Source organism: Callospermophilus lateralis, chromosome 10, assembly GCF_048772815.1.
Source record: "Callospermophilus lateralis isolate mCalLat2 chromosome 10, mCalLat2.hap1, whole genome shotgun sequence".
NCBI lineage: Eukaryota > Metazoa > Chordata > Mammalia > Rodentia > Sciuridae > Callospermophilus > Callospermophilus lateralis.
Window position 1 is genome coordinate 13,709,593 of NC_135314.1, and position 19,771 is coordinate 13,729,363.

Sequence of the window (19,771 nt, forward strand, 5' to 3'; positions counted from 1 at the left end):
TTCTTTGTTTTTTCTTTCTGGATCTGAAGAACAAATTGTGCAATTTAAATTTCTTGCTTAAGACTCCATCTAAGTATGAATGGTTTCAGTAGAAGACTTGAAACTCTACCTAAGTACTTCTCCCTGTCTATAAGCCTTTATTAAAGCCAGAGTTGATTAACCATATTAAGGAAAGGTGGCTTAAACTAGAAAAAGCAATAGAGAATCTGAAGTCTAAAGAGTTTTTCAATTGCTCCCAGAAGAACTGGTAAGGTTTTAGCATTATCTTCAGTCTGGCTTAACATTTGTACTTATACTTTCCTATCAGAGTGGTTTTTAGACAGGAGATTTTCGGCTCTGTAATTAACAATTCACACTGGAACCGTTGACATTTAATGACAGCATTGCTAAGACAATAATAATATGAGAAATACTAAAGTTGAATGCGGTATTTCTTGACACACCTCTGGATAACCTTCTGATTGGCTGAGACACAATTATATATGAGGAGTGAATAATTCATACAGAAATGAGTATGTGTGTACAGCAGGCATTTACAGCAGGTCCTTCTAGTTAGGTCAAGTTCAGCTGTAGCTGCTGATTTGGAGCCAAATGAAATGGGCAGCCACCCTAAAGAATATCATCAGAGACTGCTCTAGACTCAAAGATCTCTCTACGTTCTGCATCTTGGGCATCTTTTTCTGCTGTTCTTGATTGGACCAGTCTCAGAATAAAGACAATGGCATTTTATCCACTGCAAATTGCTGGGCTGGTTCTCGGGTTCCTCGGCATGGTCGGGACTCTTGCCACAACGCTTCTGCCTCAGTGGAGAGTATCAGCTTTCATTGGCAGCAACATCATTGTCTTTGAGAGGCTCTGGGAAGGGCTCTGGATGAACTGCATCCGACAAGTCAAGGTCAGGCTGCAGTGCAAGTTCTATAATTCCTTGTTGGCTCTCCCACCTGTCTTGGAAGCAGCTCGGGCACTCATGTGTGTGGCTGTTGCTCTCTCTTTGATTGCTCTACTTATTGGCATCTGTGGCATGAAACAGATCCAATGCACCACTTCTAACGAGAGGGTCAAAGCTTACCTTCTGGGAACTTCAGGAGTCCTCTTTATCCTGACGGGCATCTTCGTTCTGATTCCAGTATGCTGGACAGCCCATATCATCATCAGGGATTTCTATGACCCAACCATCAACACAGGTCAGAAAAGGGAGCTGGGAGCTGCCCTTTTCCTAGGCTGGGCGAGTTCTGCTGTCCTCTTCATTGGCGGGGGTCTACTCTGTGGATTCTGTTGCTGTAACAGAACAAAGAAATGGAACAGATATCCAGCCCCAGCTTGCCGCACACGACCAACAGATAAGCGAAGGAATGTGAGAGTGCATAGTACGACCTCCACCAGTTATGTCTAATATTTGTTTTTAGCAGCAGCAATGGATTATGACTGATGTGCTTTACAAAGTTCTGACACAACCTGTAAGTATTCCAGGCAGGAGAACTTGCTGTAGGACTAGATTGAAATTGAGATGAAGATTTTAATTTTTCACCGGAGGCAGGCATGCAAATGATATATGTAGACATTTTCATCTCCTGTATATTAAGTTTATTTGCTATTATTGGACTCAATCCCAACTCCAATTTGTGTGGTCAAAAATCAAGTATATGTTCAATCATCTATATGCAGTGATAGACTACTCTTTTGACTATCATATATTTTCTGATAAGAAATCTAAAATTGTTATTGATACTTCACAGCAATAAAACATACACATATTTTTAAATATAGCATTGTTTTCTCAAAGTTATTTCTTATACTTACAGTAAAAGCTAAGTAATGTTATTTTTAAGCAATCATTCTGGAAAAATTGTATTTATCACAAAGTAATTTGGGTTGAATTTACCAAACTATGGAAATGCCTATTCAATACAAAAGGATTTTTTATTATTCCTTTAGGAAACTCACACTAAATTAAACACTTTTAAGGATAAGGTGGCTATCCATCTTAAGACATGTAAGAAGATGGAATTCAAAGTCTCTAATTTCTACAGGTAAACCTACTTAGAAATAAACATTCAGAAGAAGATAATTCATAAATGAAAAGTAGTAATATCATAGCTCTGATTGCCACCTTCAAGCAAAGAGAAGTATCTCTGGATGAGCCATGTTGGAAGACCAGCACAAATCTCTTCAAGAGGATACACAGCATGACTGGTGAATTTAGGGTTAGGTCGAAAGGAATGGTTTCTATGCCTTGATTTAATCGTTAGTCAATGTGCAAGCCTAAACATGCAAAGCAAAATAAAGAATAAGAGCAATGATTCAGGCAACTAGTCAGGCTTAAATAAACACCTCTTTTTATTCTGTAATAAACAAATAGCTATGGTGAAGGCATCTTGGTTTACTTGAATCATATGCATTATTTTCTTAATTCTTCACTCTCCATGTGTATATACTACTAACACCATTAAAAGTGGTTGGGGGTTGGGGCTGGGAACTGGTACACAATGCTTATGAAGAAAGATTGCTTTATGAGTTGTTTCTGAATAGCCCCAAAATATTGTAAATCAATGTTTATATATTCAATTTAAATTATTCTAATATTATATTTATTTTTTAATAAAACCATTTACAGTACAAAATTACAATAAAACATTATAATTGTTTATCAAATATATATTGCATGCTTTTCTTTATAATAAAATAATAAAATAGTACATATTATAATTATTTTAATACATTTAATTATGAGGTCAATTGGAGAATGAATTTCTGCCCTTAAAAGATCACTTAGTGGGGCTGGGTTGTGGCTCAGTGGTAGAGTGCTCATCTAGCACGTGCGAGGCCCTGGGTTCTATCCTCAGCACCACATAAAAATAAATAAAATAAAAGTATTGTGTTCAACTACTTCTAAAAAAGAAAGAAAGAAAAAAAGAAAGAAAGAAAGAAGGAAAGAAAGAAAGAAAGAAGGAAGGAAAGAAAGAAAGAAAGAAAGAAAGAAAGAAAGAAAGAAAGAAAGAGAAAGATCACTTAATAATTCTAGAACATTAAAATAGCAATAACTCAAAGAAAGATCTTGATGTCAAACCCTACCTTCATTCTACAAAATATCAGCAACTCTTCAGGAACTCAAACCTGGGTTAATATAAAACTTAATTTAAAATACCAGTAATATGTAAATCACAAGGACCAGATAAGTGTAAAAATCATCAAATAACAGTAATAAAAATACAAAAATAGAGATTTAGATGGATTTTTTCCAAGACTATTTTCTTTTAACAGAAAGGCCTAATATTGGTTCTATTGAGAAGAAGTCATTTATCTTACATAGTCAAATAAGTAAGCCATCAAGAGAAGCAAGATATGTGTTTAAAGGCTGTCTTGGAATCATTTGTCTTATGTTTTAGATCACCCAGAAGTAATTAGCCTTACAAGAATTGGTTCTTCATTTTCAATGAGGTCTGTTATCCTGTCAGCCAGAGGATCAGAGTGCACCAAGGTTTAACACTGAGTGGAATCATGACTTAAATTTAAATATGATATGGGGCAAAAATTCAGGAACTGACAATTCTGTTGCTTGCTCTGTCATTAATCCAGTTATAGTTTTGAAAAATTATTTTTACATCCCCTCCCCAACTTAATATTTCTCTACTTCTCCAAAAAGAAATTTTAAGAATTTTTAGTAAGTTTTAAAAAGCATTAAGAATGTAATTCTCATACCACAAGCCTAGGTGTACAAAGAATTTATCTTTATTTTATAAAACTTGACTGAAATCCAACTTCTTGGATACTTTCTCACATATTACATAGTTGTTGAGATTTTATGCAGGTCTCAACAGCATCTGGGGGGTGAGTTCAGGAGATCAGCCCAAGATAATCAGTCCAAGCAGGTATGCGAGACCATGTCCATTTGGCCTTTTGGTTTCTCACTTTTTCAATTCTGTCATACTTGGCCATCTTTTATGAGACTCTCTTGTTCCAGGCTGGGTGAATCAGTGGATTTCACCCCTACTTACATACTACAGTGCAGAACTCTGAAAAAATAGTGTAGCCAGTGTTGAGATGATTTCTGCCAAGAGTTATGGACAAAAACTGGATCTGATGACCTGGCTAACAGTTGTCCACAGCACTGTGAAGGAAATTGTTGCTTCCCCAAAAGATGTTGTGTGTATCTGTGTGTGTGCGTGTGTGTGTGTGTGTGTGTGTGTGTGTGTGTGTGTGTGTTTGAGGTACTGGAGACTGAACTCGGGCCCTTGCATATGCTAGGCAAGGTCTCTACCACTGAGTACATCCCCAACCTCCAAAGACTAATTTTTTTTTTTTTTTTTTTTTTTTGGTAATGGGGATTGAACTCAGGGGCACTTGACCACTGAGCCACATCCCTAGTCCTATTTTTGTATTTTGTTTAGAGACAGGGTCTCCCTGAGTTGCTTAGTGCCTTGCTTTTGCTGAAGCTGGCTTTGAACTCACATTCCTCCTACCTCAGCCTCCCAAGCCACTGGGATTATAGGTGTGTGTCATTGTGCCCAGCTCAAAGTAGCTTTTTGGTGCAACCTCCACAAGCTCCCTTCTCCCTCATTTTCTAAAACATTGTACAATTCCACAAAGACTTTCAAAAACAAAAATGCATAAAGACTGAAACACTTCTAGTCTATTATTTCTGCCTTGGATTTTGCTATATTCTCCATAAAATGCATTGCAGACTACATTTTGGAATTGGGACCTAGGAAAGGAAGAAATATGAGGGAGGAGAAAAATAAATTAACATCATATAATACCCATCAACCCTTTTTAAGATGACTTTTAAAAGTGACTCTTATTAGTTCATAAATTTAATTAATTGTATATTAACAATTATTTTACTCTACAAAATTCCTTGATATATTTAAAAGGGTTTTGTTGGATTCTCTTTCTTCTCAAAATCACCATAAAAATATAGAGCATAGACTTTATTATCAACAGACTTTATTATCCAACTGAAATAATCAAAACTTACAAACATAATGACTTAACCAAAGCCATGAAGCTAATTTGGAGAAATAAAAATATTCAGCGATAGTACCAAGTCTAGACTTAATAAATACTTGAGAAATGATCAAGAAACAATGTACACACAGTGTAATATTTTGAGATTTTTAGCTAATAGATTCCTTCCTCCCACAGCTAAGAGATCAAAACAACGGAGCTCAGAAGTGTAAAGAAATGTCAATTTTTTCATAAGAAAAGAAGAAATTTTGAGAAGAATCTGGGAAAATAATGGTATGGCTCAGTCAGGGCACTCATAATTATGCGATAATTTCTTTTGAGTAAGGTAAAATCAAAAGGAGCTGGGTTAAAAGGGTCTAAATGCTAATGTGTCTGTGGGAGAGAGGAAACTCAGGGTGCTCTCCTTAGTCCAGTTCTCAGAGACCTGGACACAAGGATATGATAAACTGACAGCTTGAGAATCCAAAGGCAGATGGCGTGTGTTCTGACTCAGGTGGATCCAAGGGTATTGATAGTCTTCCCCATGACCTCCTTGTGTCGCGAGATGAGACATCTCAGTGATGCATTTAGTCTGACAGACCAAAACAAAAATCTTGCCAAGTTTCCTACAGTTAGAATGCCATGGGAGCAGAAAAGTATTTCCCACCCTTCGTGAGAGTGCCACATAGACAGACAAATGGCCAGCCGATGACATGTTTGTCCTCAAGTCATTCCTCGCTTCTCCTCTGCACTAAGCAGGGTCCCATGGAGGCTGACACTCAAGGCTACGAATGCGTGCTGTGCCAAGAATGAGTGGGAAGGGGGTCCTTCCCAGGTGTGGGCAATGAAGAGGGTCTCCATCCCACAGATCATTTAAAAACAATAGTGAATTCGCTAAATATTGAGTCTTTTATTACTCTCACGTGTTGATCTTCTAGACAATGTTAGTGATAAAGCATCCCTGCTTTTTAAAAAAGAAATGAGAGAGAAAGATAAGATAAAGGAAATGTTGACCTAAGGTTTAAACAATCATAGAAAAAGACAGCCACCTGTAAACCAGGTGAGGGGCCTGGAAATAGATCTTTTCCTCAGAATAAACCAATTCTGTAGACATCTTGACTTTTAGTTACCAGAACTGCGAGAAAATAAATTTCTGCTTTTTCATACCCAGTCTGTGATATGGCAGCCCTAGCAAAATTAGACAGAAAAAGTAGATAGATGATTGGTAGATATATAGATAGATGATAGATGATTGACACAGAGATGATTGGTGCATAAATGACAGATAGATAATATAGAGATAGATGATAGAGAGATAATAAATGAAAACAGTGAAGATGTTGAAAGATGGTAAAGTGATAGATACATTGATAGAGCATGAATATATATAGTAGAGAGATACATGGTAGATAACAATGATAATGACAGGTGATCAGATAGGCGGGTAGGAAGGTGACTAGGTAGGTAGACAGTTGATACAGACATAGGTAGATGTTGTCTATGCTGCATTATCCTAGCACATGTGGTCTTGACAGCTAAAATTTGCTGCAAATGTTAATAGAATGAGTTTTCCTCTAGATTCAAATTCAGCAAGACACATTTCACAAATAATCATTCTTCAGTCACTCTGTTTTATTATTTTAATTTTTAAAATGCAAATAAAACCACCTTTTCCATAAATTGACAGTATTAAAATAACTCAAGTTCTATTTCAATGTTGCCACAATTCCTGTGCTACAGTATTACAGGCCCAAACTATGTACTAGCTAGTTGGAATGATTTTAACCTGCTATGATAGAATGATATCATACATTCTATCTATGAAATACAAATGAACTAATAAAGCTTACTACTGAGAAAAATTTCTTTTTCAAAGAAGCAATATATTTCAAAAAGTGATTTTCTCCAGGGGTTAAATATGATAGCCCACTAAGGCTTTATTTCCAAGCTCCTGTGTTCAGCCATTGTCTATGAGATTTGGCCAACTGGAAGCTTTGTTGAGAGTTCCTCCCCTTCTCTCTCTGCCTTGGGCAATGCCCCAGAGGCAACTCTGGCTGCTCCCCAGCTCTGCTCGTGGGCACAGCTGGGACTGAGCTTCTGCCAAGTGCGCCTCATCTCTTTGGCCTAGCAATACTGCTTTCTTTGTTCACTCACCTTTGAGGACATGAGAGCTTCATGCTGTTAGTGTTTGGGAGGTCCCAAGATCCTCTTCAGTTTATCACTCTCCTGTGACACATGGAATGAATTCCTTTTATTAAGTTCACTAATATGAACAACCTAAAATGATAGAGGTTTTCCTGGAGGGATGTAATGACTGAAAATCATCCTACAATAGGTACATCACTGCCTTGAATTTACATGCCCCCCAAAAACTTGAATATAACCCTGGGAAAATTAAGCCCCTCACTCCCCTTGAAAAACTGGTCCATGGGGGCTTGCAATAAAAATTAAGTACATTTTTAAAAATAATTGGTGTTTGTGTGTCAAAACACCTACCCCATGGGAAATGGCAACCATTTACTGAGAAAAAAATGAATATCAGATGATTTAATAAAGGAAGAAATTAATAAGTGGATCATAATATGAGGCACCTATGGGAAATCAAAAGTTCAACTCCAAAGTGGATAGAGTTTTGCATTGTTAGTATTCTGTCAACAAGATTATTTCCAAGACAAGACATTGCTACATACAAAATCTGATTTAAAATTTGCTGGTAGAAAGGGCTAATAAAATATTTACTGAGAAGTAAATCACAAAATGGATATAAGTACAATAGCATAACTGAAACTTTTACTGCCATGAAGATGTATCAGACAGCTTTGAAAATACACTAACAAAGAATGGGTTTCCTCAAGGAATAAGTACCCCACATGCTGTGAATAATGACACTGACTGTGTGGATTTGGCTGAAATAAATTTGTAAAACAGATGCTGAGAAAAAATAGACAAGATATAATACATGGGAATTAAATCACAAATGGCAGCTGGCAAGATCTTGTAAAAGTAAACATTGAAACAAATAAAAAAAAATAGGGGGAGGAGGTTGGAAGGAGGAATTTCATTGGATATTAACCAAAAGAAAAAAACTTTCCACTTCACCTTTAGGAAACTCATTCCCAGAACATTAGTATTTAATTGGCAGATAATTGTAGGAGCACTGGGAGACCTTAATGCCTGGTGACACTTTCAAACTCTTCTCTCTTCTACCTAAGGCTGATGACTGGTTAGAATCACAGAACTGTGGAGGCTAAAGGGATCACCAGGGGAATCTGAGAGTCCTCTGACTCCCCAGTCAGCTCCTCTGCACCTAGATTTCCTCTGACTTACACCTCACTGCATTCCATCAGTAATTCTCCAGACTTACTCTGCCTGCATCAGGAAAGACCTGCTCTTCAACACCCTACTGCCCTTCTCTGGCATCCCCTGCTACTCCTTGTCATCTGGTCTAACATTGTCCATTGGAATTCAGACCTGTCTCCTTCCAGTTATGAGCTTCCTTTCACACTGTGCTAGGTGCCCCATGCAATATCCCCTATTTTTACTATTTCAAGAATATGAAGTTTATTGGGAGTTGCTTAATAAATTTTTAAATTTATCTTGAATTAACTATTTTTCATAAATTATTATTGAGAACTCTTTTCTTTAGAGATATATTCCCACATATATTTATATATTTTACATATGTATATATATATATATATATATATGTATAATATTTATATATTCCCATATATATTTACTAGCTTCATAGAGTTCTGGATTAGGGAAATAGATTTCAGTGCCTGGATCTTCCAAATGTGACTGAAGTTCAGTCTTCTCATCTACAAAATGTGGAGAGGTGATGAGCATTTCACACATGTATTATATGCTAATTACCAGTTTAAAGACATACACATGCAAAATTAAATTATATACATTAATTAATTAAACCACGTAAGTTAATATATTTATATAGAGAATCAGACAGACATACAGACACACACACACACACACACACACACAGATTATTCAATTCTACTTTTTTATTTTACAGGTTAAACCCAGACACTCAAATAGGTTATCTAACCCTTCCAAGGACATACTATGAGGTCAGTGTGTCCCCACTGCCCACCATATCAAAGCATTTTGAAAGAGCATGCTTTCTTCCAGGTAGCCTTTCCTCCCCAAATAAGAAGGATAATAAGCACCCTCTCTACCTGAAGGGCCACTGTGGGGATCAAATGAGACAGTGCCTGTGAAAGCATTTTAATCATAAAGCATTATGTAAATGTAATATATAATTACTATTATTATCTCCCAGCAGTCCAAGTCTTAAGCTCTTTATACTTCTTTCTTTTGCTCTCCATAAAACATTTCCCTTATATGTCTCGTTGAATTTAAACTTAGACATAAATAATATCCATTATGTTTTTCTAAGTTTTATGTTTTGACAATTTTATTTTACTGTCAGAGTATTGCAATTCATTTTAGTCTTCTGGAATGACTCTTTGTCCTGGATTAACTCCTTTCTTTCCAGGAATAATAATTAATATTACCTTTTTTCTCTCTAAAATCTGTTTGAATGATAACTTATAGGGTCACCTAGTATCTCTATAGTTACCTCCTATTCTCTCCATTCTTTTTAATTCTCTAGAACATTACTGAACACCCTATCCCATTCCCATGCACACTAACTTTAACTCAGTTTCTACAGGTCTGGCTCCTAAGATAGACCCCTTGTCATTTTGTGAATCCCTTCCTTCCATACTTACTGCTAGAGAAGCATAAAATTTCATCTCCATCCATGGCTGTTACTCTTTTCTTTCTTTCATGAAAGCTCATAGGTTTTATGATTGACCTTCAATTTTCCTTTATCTTCTTTATTTTTCCTTCCCCAGCTCTGAGTTCATACAACAGGCTTCAACCTGGTTTGTGTTCCACTTACATATATGCTTACTCCAAGTCTGCACCATACTTTCCAAGGGTTCATTGCTTTTCTAAGCCTTGTCTTTCCCAAACCCACTTCTCATCTCATACCCCATCTCCTCTATTTTAAGAGTGCGAATTGCTAACTGTTCATTTTCATTTTTTTTTTTCCAAAAAGAGACAGAGTCTATTTTCTCAGCCCCGGAATCTCTGAATGTCAGAGCGCAATGGAAGTGATGTTCAAATTCTGAACCTAACCTTGATGAGCTCTTTTGAATGGCTCCTTCTACATTACTGACTCAAACTAGTCTGATGGAGTAGGAGAAGCAGGGGAGAAAAAGACAAGTCTAGTTTTCTAAGACATCCCAGTCATTCCAGCAACCTCACCTCATGTCTCTGACATGAATGAACAAACCATGTGGAAAAGAGCAGAGCCAGTCAACTCCAGCCCAAATCAGTGCCCCATAGAGTTGTAAATAAATAATGGATGTTGAAACCCTTTTCAATCAAATCTCACTTGATTTGACTTCACTCATCTCTTATATTATCAGTATCAATAAAAATTGTTTGATTTCCACCATCCCTGTTTTTTTTTTATTGCATTTACAGGGATGCCCGACATTTTTAAGGGTATGCAAGACCTTTGTATACATAATCTTTCTTCATTTCTCTACCAAGTCTGTAAGGTAAATGCTGTTACCTTTAGTTTATGGGTAAGAATTCCCATCAATAAGGTCATTAGGTAATTGGAACATACTTTTTCAATCCATAAGTAATTTAGGTCAAATGTGAAATCACACCTTTTGTTACTTCAATCACTTAGGGAATTAATATTTCTTGCTTGTATGCAATGAAATTTTTCAACACTTTGTAAAAGTCACTGCAAAAATAAAATAAAATAATATCAGTCAGGGAAACAGGATGACATAGTGCAATATGTGACAACTACCATCAGGAGACCAAAATGCCTAGAAAGTTCAGAAAAAGTGTGGATAAGGAGTGTGAACAGTTAATGTTTCTTGAAGGGACAGCAATCAAGACTGACCTTCAGACAGAATGGAGTTCCCACTAGTAAAAATAAGTGAAAGAAGGTTTAAAAAGGTAGCACAAGTAAAGATATAAATATGGAAATCCTTTAGACAAATCTGGGAAAATGTCTATGAGAACACAAGCATTTATAACAAGGGGCAACTTGAGGTAAGTTTGGGAAAGTTACATGTTTAGAACATGGAGAACTTTGAAAACTAGGATACAGAGCTCTTTGTTTTGTTCTGTCAAAGAAATTTGCACAATAGAGTCATATCATCATAGTTGTTCTTAGAGAGCTTCCTCTGATATTTTAATTGATTTTTAATTTTATGCCCCCATTGTATCTTCTTATCTTCAACATGAAAATATTTGAAAGGTATCTGGTCTACCTCAATCATTATTAATCTCCTTAAAATCACCAGTATATTAACAAGTGCTTAGTGTGCACATACAATTAGGAATTTGGCTACATAGTCTAGGAAATTTTAAAACTCTCACTAAAACTATATCAAACAAAAAGCTTGTGCAGAGCAAAGAAAACAATCAACCAAATGAGAAGGCAACCTACATATCTGATATGTGGTTAATAGCCCTCACTTTGTAGCTATCTGTAAGCAAATGGAGTAAATCTTGTACCTGTCATCAAAAGTAGTAGTCTAGTATCCACTCAATTAATCTAATAATCTACTTCGAAATCCACGGAGTCCCTCCCATCCAGCTGAAATGCTGCTTCCCCTTGCGTTTGGCAGATGATATTATATTTTAAACAGTATCTCAAGTGCAAAGCTACATTTATAAACATCTAAATGGACGTCTGCAGGTGCCTGTCCATAAGGACTGCTATTGCATCACTTCTGCCAGAGTTGTTACATTTTACAACAGGAGTCTAATTTGGGGAAATAGTATAAAGGGGCAGCACTTTGGAAAGGGAATGGCAACAATTACCTCTGGATTATGCCTAAACAGGACTGGATACTTGAATCCGGGTTAATGTGATGGAGCCTTGCCTACCACAGAGTAATGATTGTTTCTGCATTTTGGAAACCAGTATGAGTTATGTTCTTGTTGAGTAACAGCCACTGGAACTTATTGGGTAAAGAAACCACCTCCCTTTACCATATCAACCTCTTAAAATCATTACTGATACCTGTTACATAAACATAAAAATGCACACATTACCATACATTCCAGCAATATATAACCACTTAGAGAAACAAGTGAAATGTGCAATTTAAATATTAGCTGAAATTTAGTTTTCTAGTAAGAATGAAAAATACAATTGGAAAAAAATCCACAGGTATGGGTGTTTCTGTGTTTGTTTGTTTTGTGGAAGCTCATTACACTCCCTAAGATGTTGGGAAATTTGGAATTGTTTTTCTTATTACTTACCCGAAACACTGGATCTTATGTCTCAGCTCCTGGCTGATTCTCATCACTGTTTCCGGCTAACTCCAATGTGGATTACAGCTCATTTTATTTAATATACCATTTCCATCTTTATGCCTAACAAAGAAATCTGCATGTAGCAGATTCTATCAGATTTGATGTAAAGAGCTTAGGAACACAAATGCAAACAGAAATCAACCTTAAAAACAGAATAATCGCTATTGGACTAACAGTTGTAGAAGCTTTTTAGACACTTAACCCCAGAAATTTATCACCATCTGTTTATCTTTCCCACCTGCAATATTCTACATTCCCTTCTACTTCCCATGAGATCTGGATTTCCAGGATATCTTCTCACACCTTTTAGATTTTTTTACACAGAGAAACTTACATTCTTCTTGTCAGTTACAGGTTTCACTTTGCTTTACCAAAGAGTCCTTCCATCATACCTCTCCAACATCTGCAATTGAGAAATACTTAAATAACTGTTTGTCACAGTGTAGATAAATAAAATGATACATGGCTGATAAAAGCATTGATGGATGGATGGATGGATGAGAAATGATAGATAGATAGATGTAGATAGACATATTAATCTTTCTTTAACACTGTAAATCTAGTGCCTGGAACACTACTTAGCACATAGTTGGCGATAAATATTTAATGAAGAAAAATGTGGCCTCTCTGATTTCTCCCCAACACATTCATCCATCCATCTACTGATTCAACAAATATTTTATTTAGCTTCAAAATGTCTATAATCTCTGTTCTTATGGAGATTGTTTTCTAATTAGTTTACATTTCTGACAGTTTTTCTCCCCAATAACTCTGGAGCCCATCTCCTTTTCTTTGGGATCAGATCTTCACCTTTAACTAGACAGACAGAATAGTCTCCAGAGTCTCTTGAAATATTTTTTTCCTCCCCCCACCCCCCGCCCTTAGAGTCTTGATCCCTGGCAATTTACCATGCTCATTTTAACCACAATCATTTTCCAAGATGGAAATCTAATTAAAACCCTATTCAGCCCTATTCACTGATTTTTTTCAGCCTCGGAAGAGTAAAGTTTTAGTTCTGGAGCTCAACATCGGGCTCTTTGTAAGCTCACCCTACCCTACTTTTGAAGTGCCCTCTCCTTGTCTTCTGAAACACACCCTGAACTTACAGCAATACGGACTTACTGGCAGTTCTAGAAATGGGCCTCAACTCTTCATCCTTTCAGACCTCTGTACCTGCCGCTCCCTGTCATCTTGCCTCTCCTCAGCGGGTTCAGCCGCAGTGTTCAGCAAAAATGTCACCTCTCTGACACTTCCTGCATGCTCCCAGATAATTTAAGAATCTCCTCCATTGTGTTCCTGAGTGAAATGCCTTTAATATAGTTCTGACCCCACAGCTTTTATTCTGGCCCCTCCTACCCAGAGCATAGACTGATGGGATTTTGTTGTTGGTGGTGTCCTTTTAACAAAAAAACTTCGTTTTGTTCATGTTCTGATCTATGCGGCCCCACTGATTTATTTGCTGCTACTTTTCCAATCTTATTTCCCCTGGTTCTCTTTTCCCATTACACATAGCCAGTACCTCTCATTTATGCTTTGTTTTTTCCTCTTAAATATGTAGGTAAATTGACTTTTCCATATTTTTGGATCCATACATAATATTTGTATTTATATTTGAGGAACAGGATGATGATTTGATTCACATATTTATTGAGTAATGATTATCTCAGAAGAATTATCAGATCTATCACCTTAAATTATTTTTATCTGTTTTTTTATGGGAAGAACATTAAAAATCCTCTCTTTAAACTTTTTTGAGATATGTAGAGGAAGAATAAATTCCAGTATCCTATGGGAGAGCAGGGTAAATATAATTAACACTAATGTATTATATAGCTTTTTCTTTCTTTCTTTCCTTCTTTCTTTCTTTCTTCCTTTCTTTCTTTCTTTCCTTCCTTCTTTCTTCCTTCCTTCCTTTCTTTCTTTAGTTTAATTCACCAACCCTTTCCCACCTTCATACAGGAGTTTCTCTCTGACAGGAATATGGTCCCCAACTCATTTGAAGTCAGACTTATTTGTATCTTTTAAGTCTCACCCTTTGTCACCTGATCAGAGCTACCTTCCAGGATTACGCCTCAGAGTGGCCTCTTCTGGTTCCTCTCTATCCTAATATACGCTACATTCCTCTTTGCACTATTCATAATACAGATGGACCTAGATGGCTTGTTTAAGGCTCCTGCTGACTTGATGGAGTGAGAAATCATTGAAAACAAGGACTCTGTTGACCTTTGTTAGTCCTCTGGCTCCAAAGCCCAGCATGATACTTGGTGATAGTCAGGCCTCAAAAAGTATTGGTTGACAAGAACTTGTATGGGCCACATGCAGCTATGGAGAAGCCCAGGTGATAGCAAAGTCAAGCCTCCTCTGGCCAACAGCCATCAAGGATCTGAATCTGCCAAAAATCCTGTGACTCAGCTTGGAGAGTTTCTGCAGTCACAGTTGGAGCTTTAGATCAGACTACAGCCAGCCAGGGCAGCTGACTGCAGCCTCCTGGGAAACCTGAGCCAGAGCCACCTCCTCAGCTGCTCCCAGACTCCTGACCCTCGGAGACTGTGTGAGGTCATAAGCATTTGCTGCTTTAAGCTGGCTTAAATTTTGAGGTAATATGTTACAGATAACTATAACAAGTTTCAAATCTGATTTATTTGGTACATTACATATCTGAGACTGCGTTTCCTTAAAAATAATCCCAAGTCTTAAGCACAGTAGGATACATGTAAAGGAGAGAAAAGTAAGATAAAAATAAATTGGATAATGAAAAGAAAAAAAAAAAAAAAAAAACAAGGAAAGAAGACGACCTAGCTTGCAGTAGCTATGTTGATCGTATGCCTATATCTGTGAGAGATTTTTGACATCTCAAGAGGATTGCATGGGATTATTATTCTGCATACAAGCAGATTTCTGAGATACGATTTTTGGCTGTTCCCTTTTATAACTCCAAATAGGTATTACCTAAATAATGTGTATCAACTAGAATTGTCCATATGAATTCAGTTCTGTATTTTTTTTCCTGTATGTTTTTCAAAGGTTTCTCCCTCATAAAACATAAAAATTTTTAATTTTTAATTTAATCAAGATTTTACATATTGAAATTTTAAGTTTTTCAGTATCTCTGGAACAGTGAATTAGAAGTAAATACTATAAGCGTCTATGAAAGATTTTACCCCAATGAAATATGATACCACAAGCCCAGTTCTAGGATTAGCATATCTAAGGAATATTTGGAACAACTTGGGATATTTGTCTTGGAAAAAACCTGACTTGAGAACAATATGGGAACTACTTTCAAATATTTTAAAGTGTTTGTTTTTCAGGAGAAATACACTATTTCTATGGACTCTAGGAAGCTATTTAGTATCAAAATACAAAACAACGTATTCCAGATCAACAGAAGTAAGAAGTTTATGGCATATGTGAAGACACTAAACTATCTTGCCTTGTGAAACTCAGTTCTGAATCACTAAAGATATGTCAACAAATATTCGCTTACTTCTTACTGTAAAGCATGCTTGAGGATCTGCAATAACATGGCTGTGATCAGAGGGATGCCCCACCAGCCCTGACATTTTGTAAATATATTGAATGACTTGGTGAAGTGCACTAGCAATGCACACAACAGAGGACATCTGGTCTTAGATAACTTGCTTGCATTATTTCATTGATGGCATTACTCACATACGTGAAGGTGTATAAGAAGAATTCTCCCGAACCTGCTCTACTTCATTGATTTGTGAAGCTAACAAAGCTTTTGAGGAAGCTGATAGAAGTCAAGGAAGAGCTGCAAAGATGAGCCTCAAGAGTTTTCTGGACCTTCCTGTGTCTGGATTCTTCATGCTGTTCGCATTTTGGCTCATCTCTGCTTGTTTATATACTTTCTGATTGCACACAAGTCTTTTCAATGTGACCTGATTTCTCATTTAGATAGCTCTGTAGTTCCAGAGGGAAGAAAATCTGAGTGGGTTAATGTGGCTGGATTCCTCTACTTATCTCTGAACCTGTAATTATGCCCAGGAAAATGGGTGGGGAGAGGGACACTTGGATTGTCTTTGATCTATATATCCTTCAACTAGTTGAGTCACAAGAAATATAATATCAGAGACACACTCTTGGCAATCAAGAGCAATCCTTATTTTAGTCACCGTAATCATTTTCCCCCTAATATTCCATGATTTTTCCAGATTTCTAATATTATGCAGTTATAAAAGTTACAGTCAAACATGAAGTTACCTATAATTGAAAAATATGCATATTTTCCCCCATAAATGAATCACAATTTCAAAGTTTCAGTTGCTTTAGGAGGATATCATTCTATCACAAGATGCCCAGTCACTCTTTTTAGTTTCCTGAATAGTTTTAAACAAGCATGACAAAATCATTCTGACTGAAAGGCTTTGTAATTAAGAAGCACCACCCCAAATCTTAACTGCATCTCATGTGGCAGAAAATGCCAGTCACATCTGCTGCCACAAAAAAAAAAACAAAACAAAACAAAAAATTGTGAAGAGTTTCCAACAAAGACTCCCATGAGCTTGGCCAAATATTTCTTGAGTGACTCATCTACTGGAAGGACTTCTAACTCAGGCAGGTGAAACATTGCATTCGAGCTATTCTTCACTGCCACAGTATATTGTGGATATTTTTTTAACTTTATTGTAATTTTACTATTTTCCCCATAGTTTTTCAAGGTGGAAATTAGAGATATTCTCATTAAGATATGTAAGTAACAATGTAAGCATGTCTTTATTTAAAGCCTAATCATGGCAAGAATTAGATTTGAGTGGATGTTAAGCAATTTTAATAAACACAAAGATAACTTTTCTTTAGGGCTCAATTTTCAAAAAAAAAAAAAAGTTGTATAGGATGGATAGTAACTTTCTTTTACCCCATTCTTAAGATCACAACACTGAGAGAAATAATAAACTAAATATTTGAATAAAACTATGAAATAAAGCAATAAAGCAGGAACTCTGAAAGAATTAGGTATATGAGTTAAAACATGAATGCCTTGATGTATTAATTCGACTGAACACTTGTGCTGGTGGAATTTGTCTGAACCAAGAATAACTTCTATTCTGGAACATCTTAATTGTGTAGCTGGCTAGAGTTCAAACTTCCTGGGGTTTGTGATGCAAGCCAACCCTCTGGCAACTCTGAGTTCCTGGTTAACCTGGGAAATAAATGGAGATGAGTTAACAGATAATTGACGTGTTGTAGAAGGTCCAAATCCTGAGAGCAGAGGCTTGTTCAGTCAGGTGTGCTAAAACATGCTGGGATAATTTATTCACGGTATCAGAATATCTTAGTGTCACACCAGTTGCCCTTTGCTGAAGTTTTCCTCTTACACACATTATCATGTATATTTTAAAGAGAATATATCATTTATTTATTTATTTGGATTGAGTTAGAGATTTCAAAATAGCTAAAGATTTATTTGTTCATAAATCCATATATTCATAAAATCAACAAAAAACCTAACTTCTACTTCAAACACTGGAAGTGATAGTTTTAAACATAAAATGAAATTTTTTGACTAGAGTTAACTACTTTTCATTAATTTTATTAACTTCTTAATATTTGCTCAAATAATTTGTATTATTTTATTGCTAGTACTATAATACAAGTAATCTAATTACTAGTATTATAATAATGCTAGTATTATTATTATTATTATTATTTTAAAGAGAGAGAGAGAGAGAGAGAGAGAGAGAGAATTTTAATATTTATTTTTTAGTTTTTGGCGGACACAGCATCTTTGTATATGGTGCTGAGGATCGAACCCTGGCCGCACGCATGCCAGGCCAGTGCGCTACCACTTGAGCCACATCCTCAGCCCCTATTAGTATTATTGACACAAATAAAAATGATGCTGAGAATTATGAGTAAATGACAGTACAGTAATAGTTCTTGTTCATTCATAGATATAATTTTAATATTTTCAATCCATAAAAATAAAAAATAAACTCAATCTTTATTTTAAAATAAGAAACTCATTTTGACAATTACTGAAATATTGACATTTGACTAGTGTAGGTTTTAATAAAAAATGTGAATTAATTTAGAACCATATTAGCAAGTAGTTGGTGCAAGCTAAGTAGAAAGATGTTTTTAAATTCTTGGGCCTTCCCTATAAATGGAGTGAAAAGACCTCTTTCCCAAAAACTTAAAGTTACTTTATGGTGATTCCACATATTTCATTCGATTTTTTAATTCCCTTTAGAAACAAAAGAATAAACTTTTAAGAAGTAACATAACTTCCTGTTGGGGAGGAAGTCAGAGCCTTGGTTGGTGACTAAACCCCAGGTCACTAGAACTATCCAGATCCAGTCACAGCTTCTCTTGCCCTTGGAATCAGCCTGGAGCAGGGCTAAAGCCCTTCTGCTTTAGAGAAACATTCAAAATTTCCAGGCCACGTACCTCTGTAATTTTTCTTGTCCCACCATATTCTGTCACCACCCAGAGGGCAAGGCTTCCAGTCTTATATTTCTCTTTCTCTTACACTCTTATCTATAAAAAAATTCATGATGTCTCCCAATATGAATTTTCATTTTGACACACTTGATGTGCTTCCTGAAATTTATACCCTTTAATGCCCTCCTGATATGCTCTAAAATCCTCCTTACTTTATCAACAACTATTCTACTTTATCAATAACTGGAAACATTGCTTCAGTCACGCTATTCAGTGGTGGTGGTTCTAAGTTCCACGTTCAGCCAGTCAGCCTCCTCCTGATTTCCATTGCTATTTTTCAAAACACAACTTCTGTATAAGAAAACCCATCTTTCTGGAAACTTGTGATGTTTAAGATATTCTACCTCACCTCTCTTTCATTACTCTTCATCTCTACAGCTTCTTAATATTGTGCTCACCAGGAATATTTTCTCGCTCTTCCTCTTTCTTTGCATCCTACCTTGGTTCTCTAGGTATTTCATCTATACCAGTGATCTCAAATCCATCAATGAACTAATAAATCTCAAGTCTCTTTAATCACCTAGACTATTTTCCTGAGATTCAGAAACATAGTTCTACAGCCTATAAGATATATCCATTTATATATCCTCAGGCATTATCAATTCAAGCTAATGTAACTGAAATCAGTGTTGATACCCTTCCTATTGCTCCTCAGACTGGCATCTGAAGACTTCCTTGGTTCTTCTCTGTTCATGTTCTCTAATTTCATCACCCAAGAGTCATGTCCTCATCCTAAATACATCTTGAAGCTGTTGCAACCTCTGGTTCTACTTCTATCCTGTTAGGCGTGTCCCTAAAATCTAGTGCATGAATAATTGCAGCATCACATCAACCAGTTTCTTTGCTTCTAGGCTTCTCTCTTTTAAATCCTCTACCACAATAGACAGATTAGTCTTTCTTTTAAAAATATAAACCTAACTGAGTCATCCTCTTCCTTAAAATTCTCTCAAAATTCCAGGCATCAGGCTAAAGTCCAAATTACCTG

The 19,771-nt window shown here is 36.2% G+C and overlaps 1 protein-coding gene across 1 annotated transcript; it reads left to right on the top strand.

The window, feature by feature from the left end:
• The first annotated feature begins 718 nt into the window (after nt 1-718).
• Cldn17 (claudin 17) lies at nt 719-1,393 on the top strand. The gene has a single exon (XM_076868753.2). The coding sequence runs from the start codon at nt 719-721 to the stop codon at nt 1,391-1,393; it is 675 nt and encodes a 224-aa protein (XP_076724868.2).
• Nucleotides 1,394-19,771: the final 18,378 nt, after the last annotated feature.

Excerpts from the sequence above, each read along its gene's own strand:
- Cldn17 (XM_076868753.2), top strand. The coding sequence starts at position 719 with ATGGCATTTTATCCACTGCAAATTGCTGGGCTGGTTCTCGGGTTCCTC.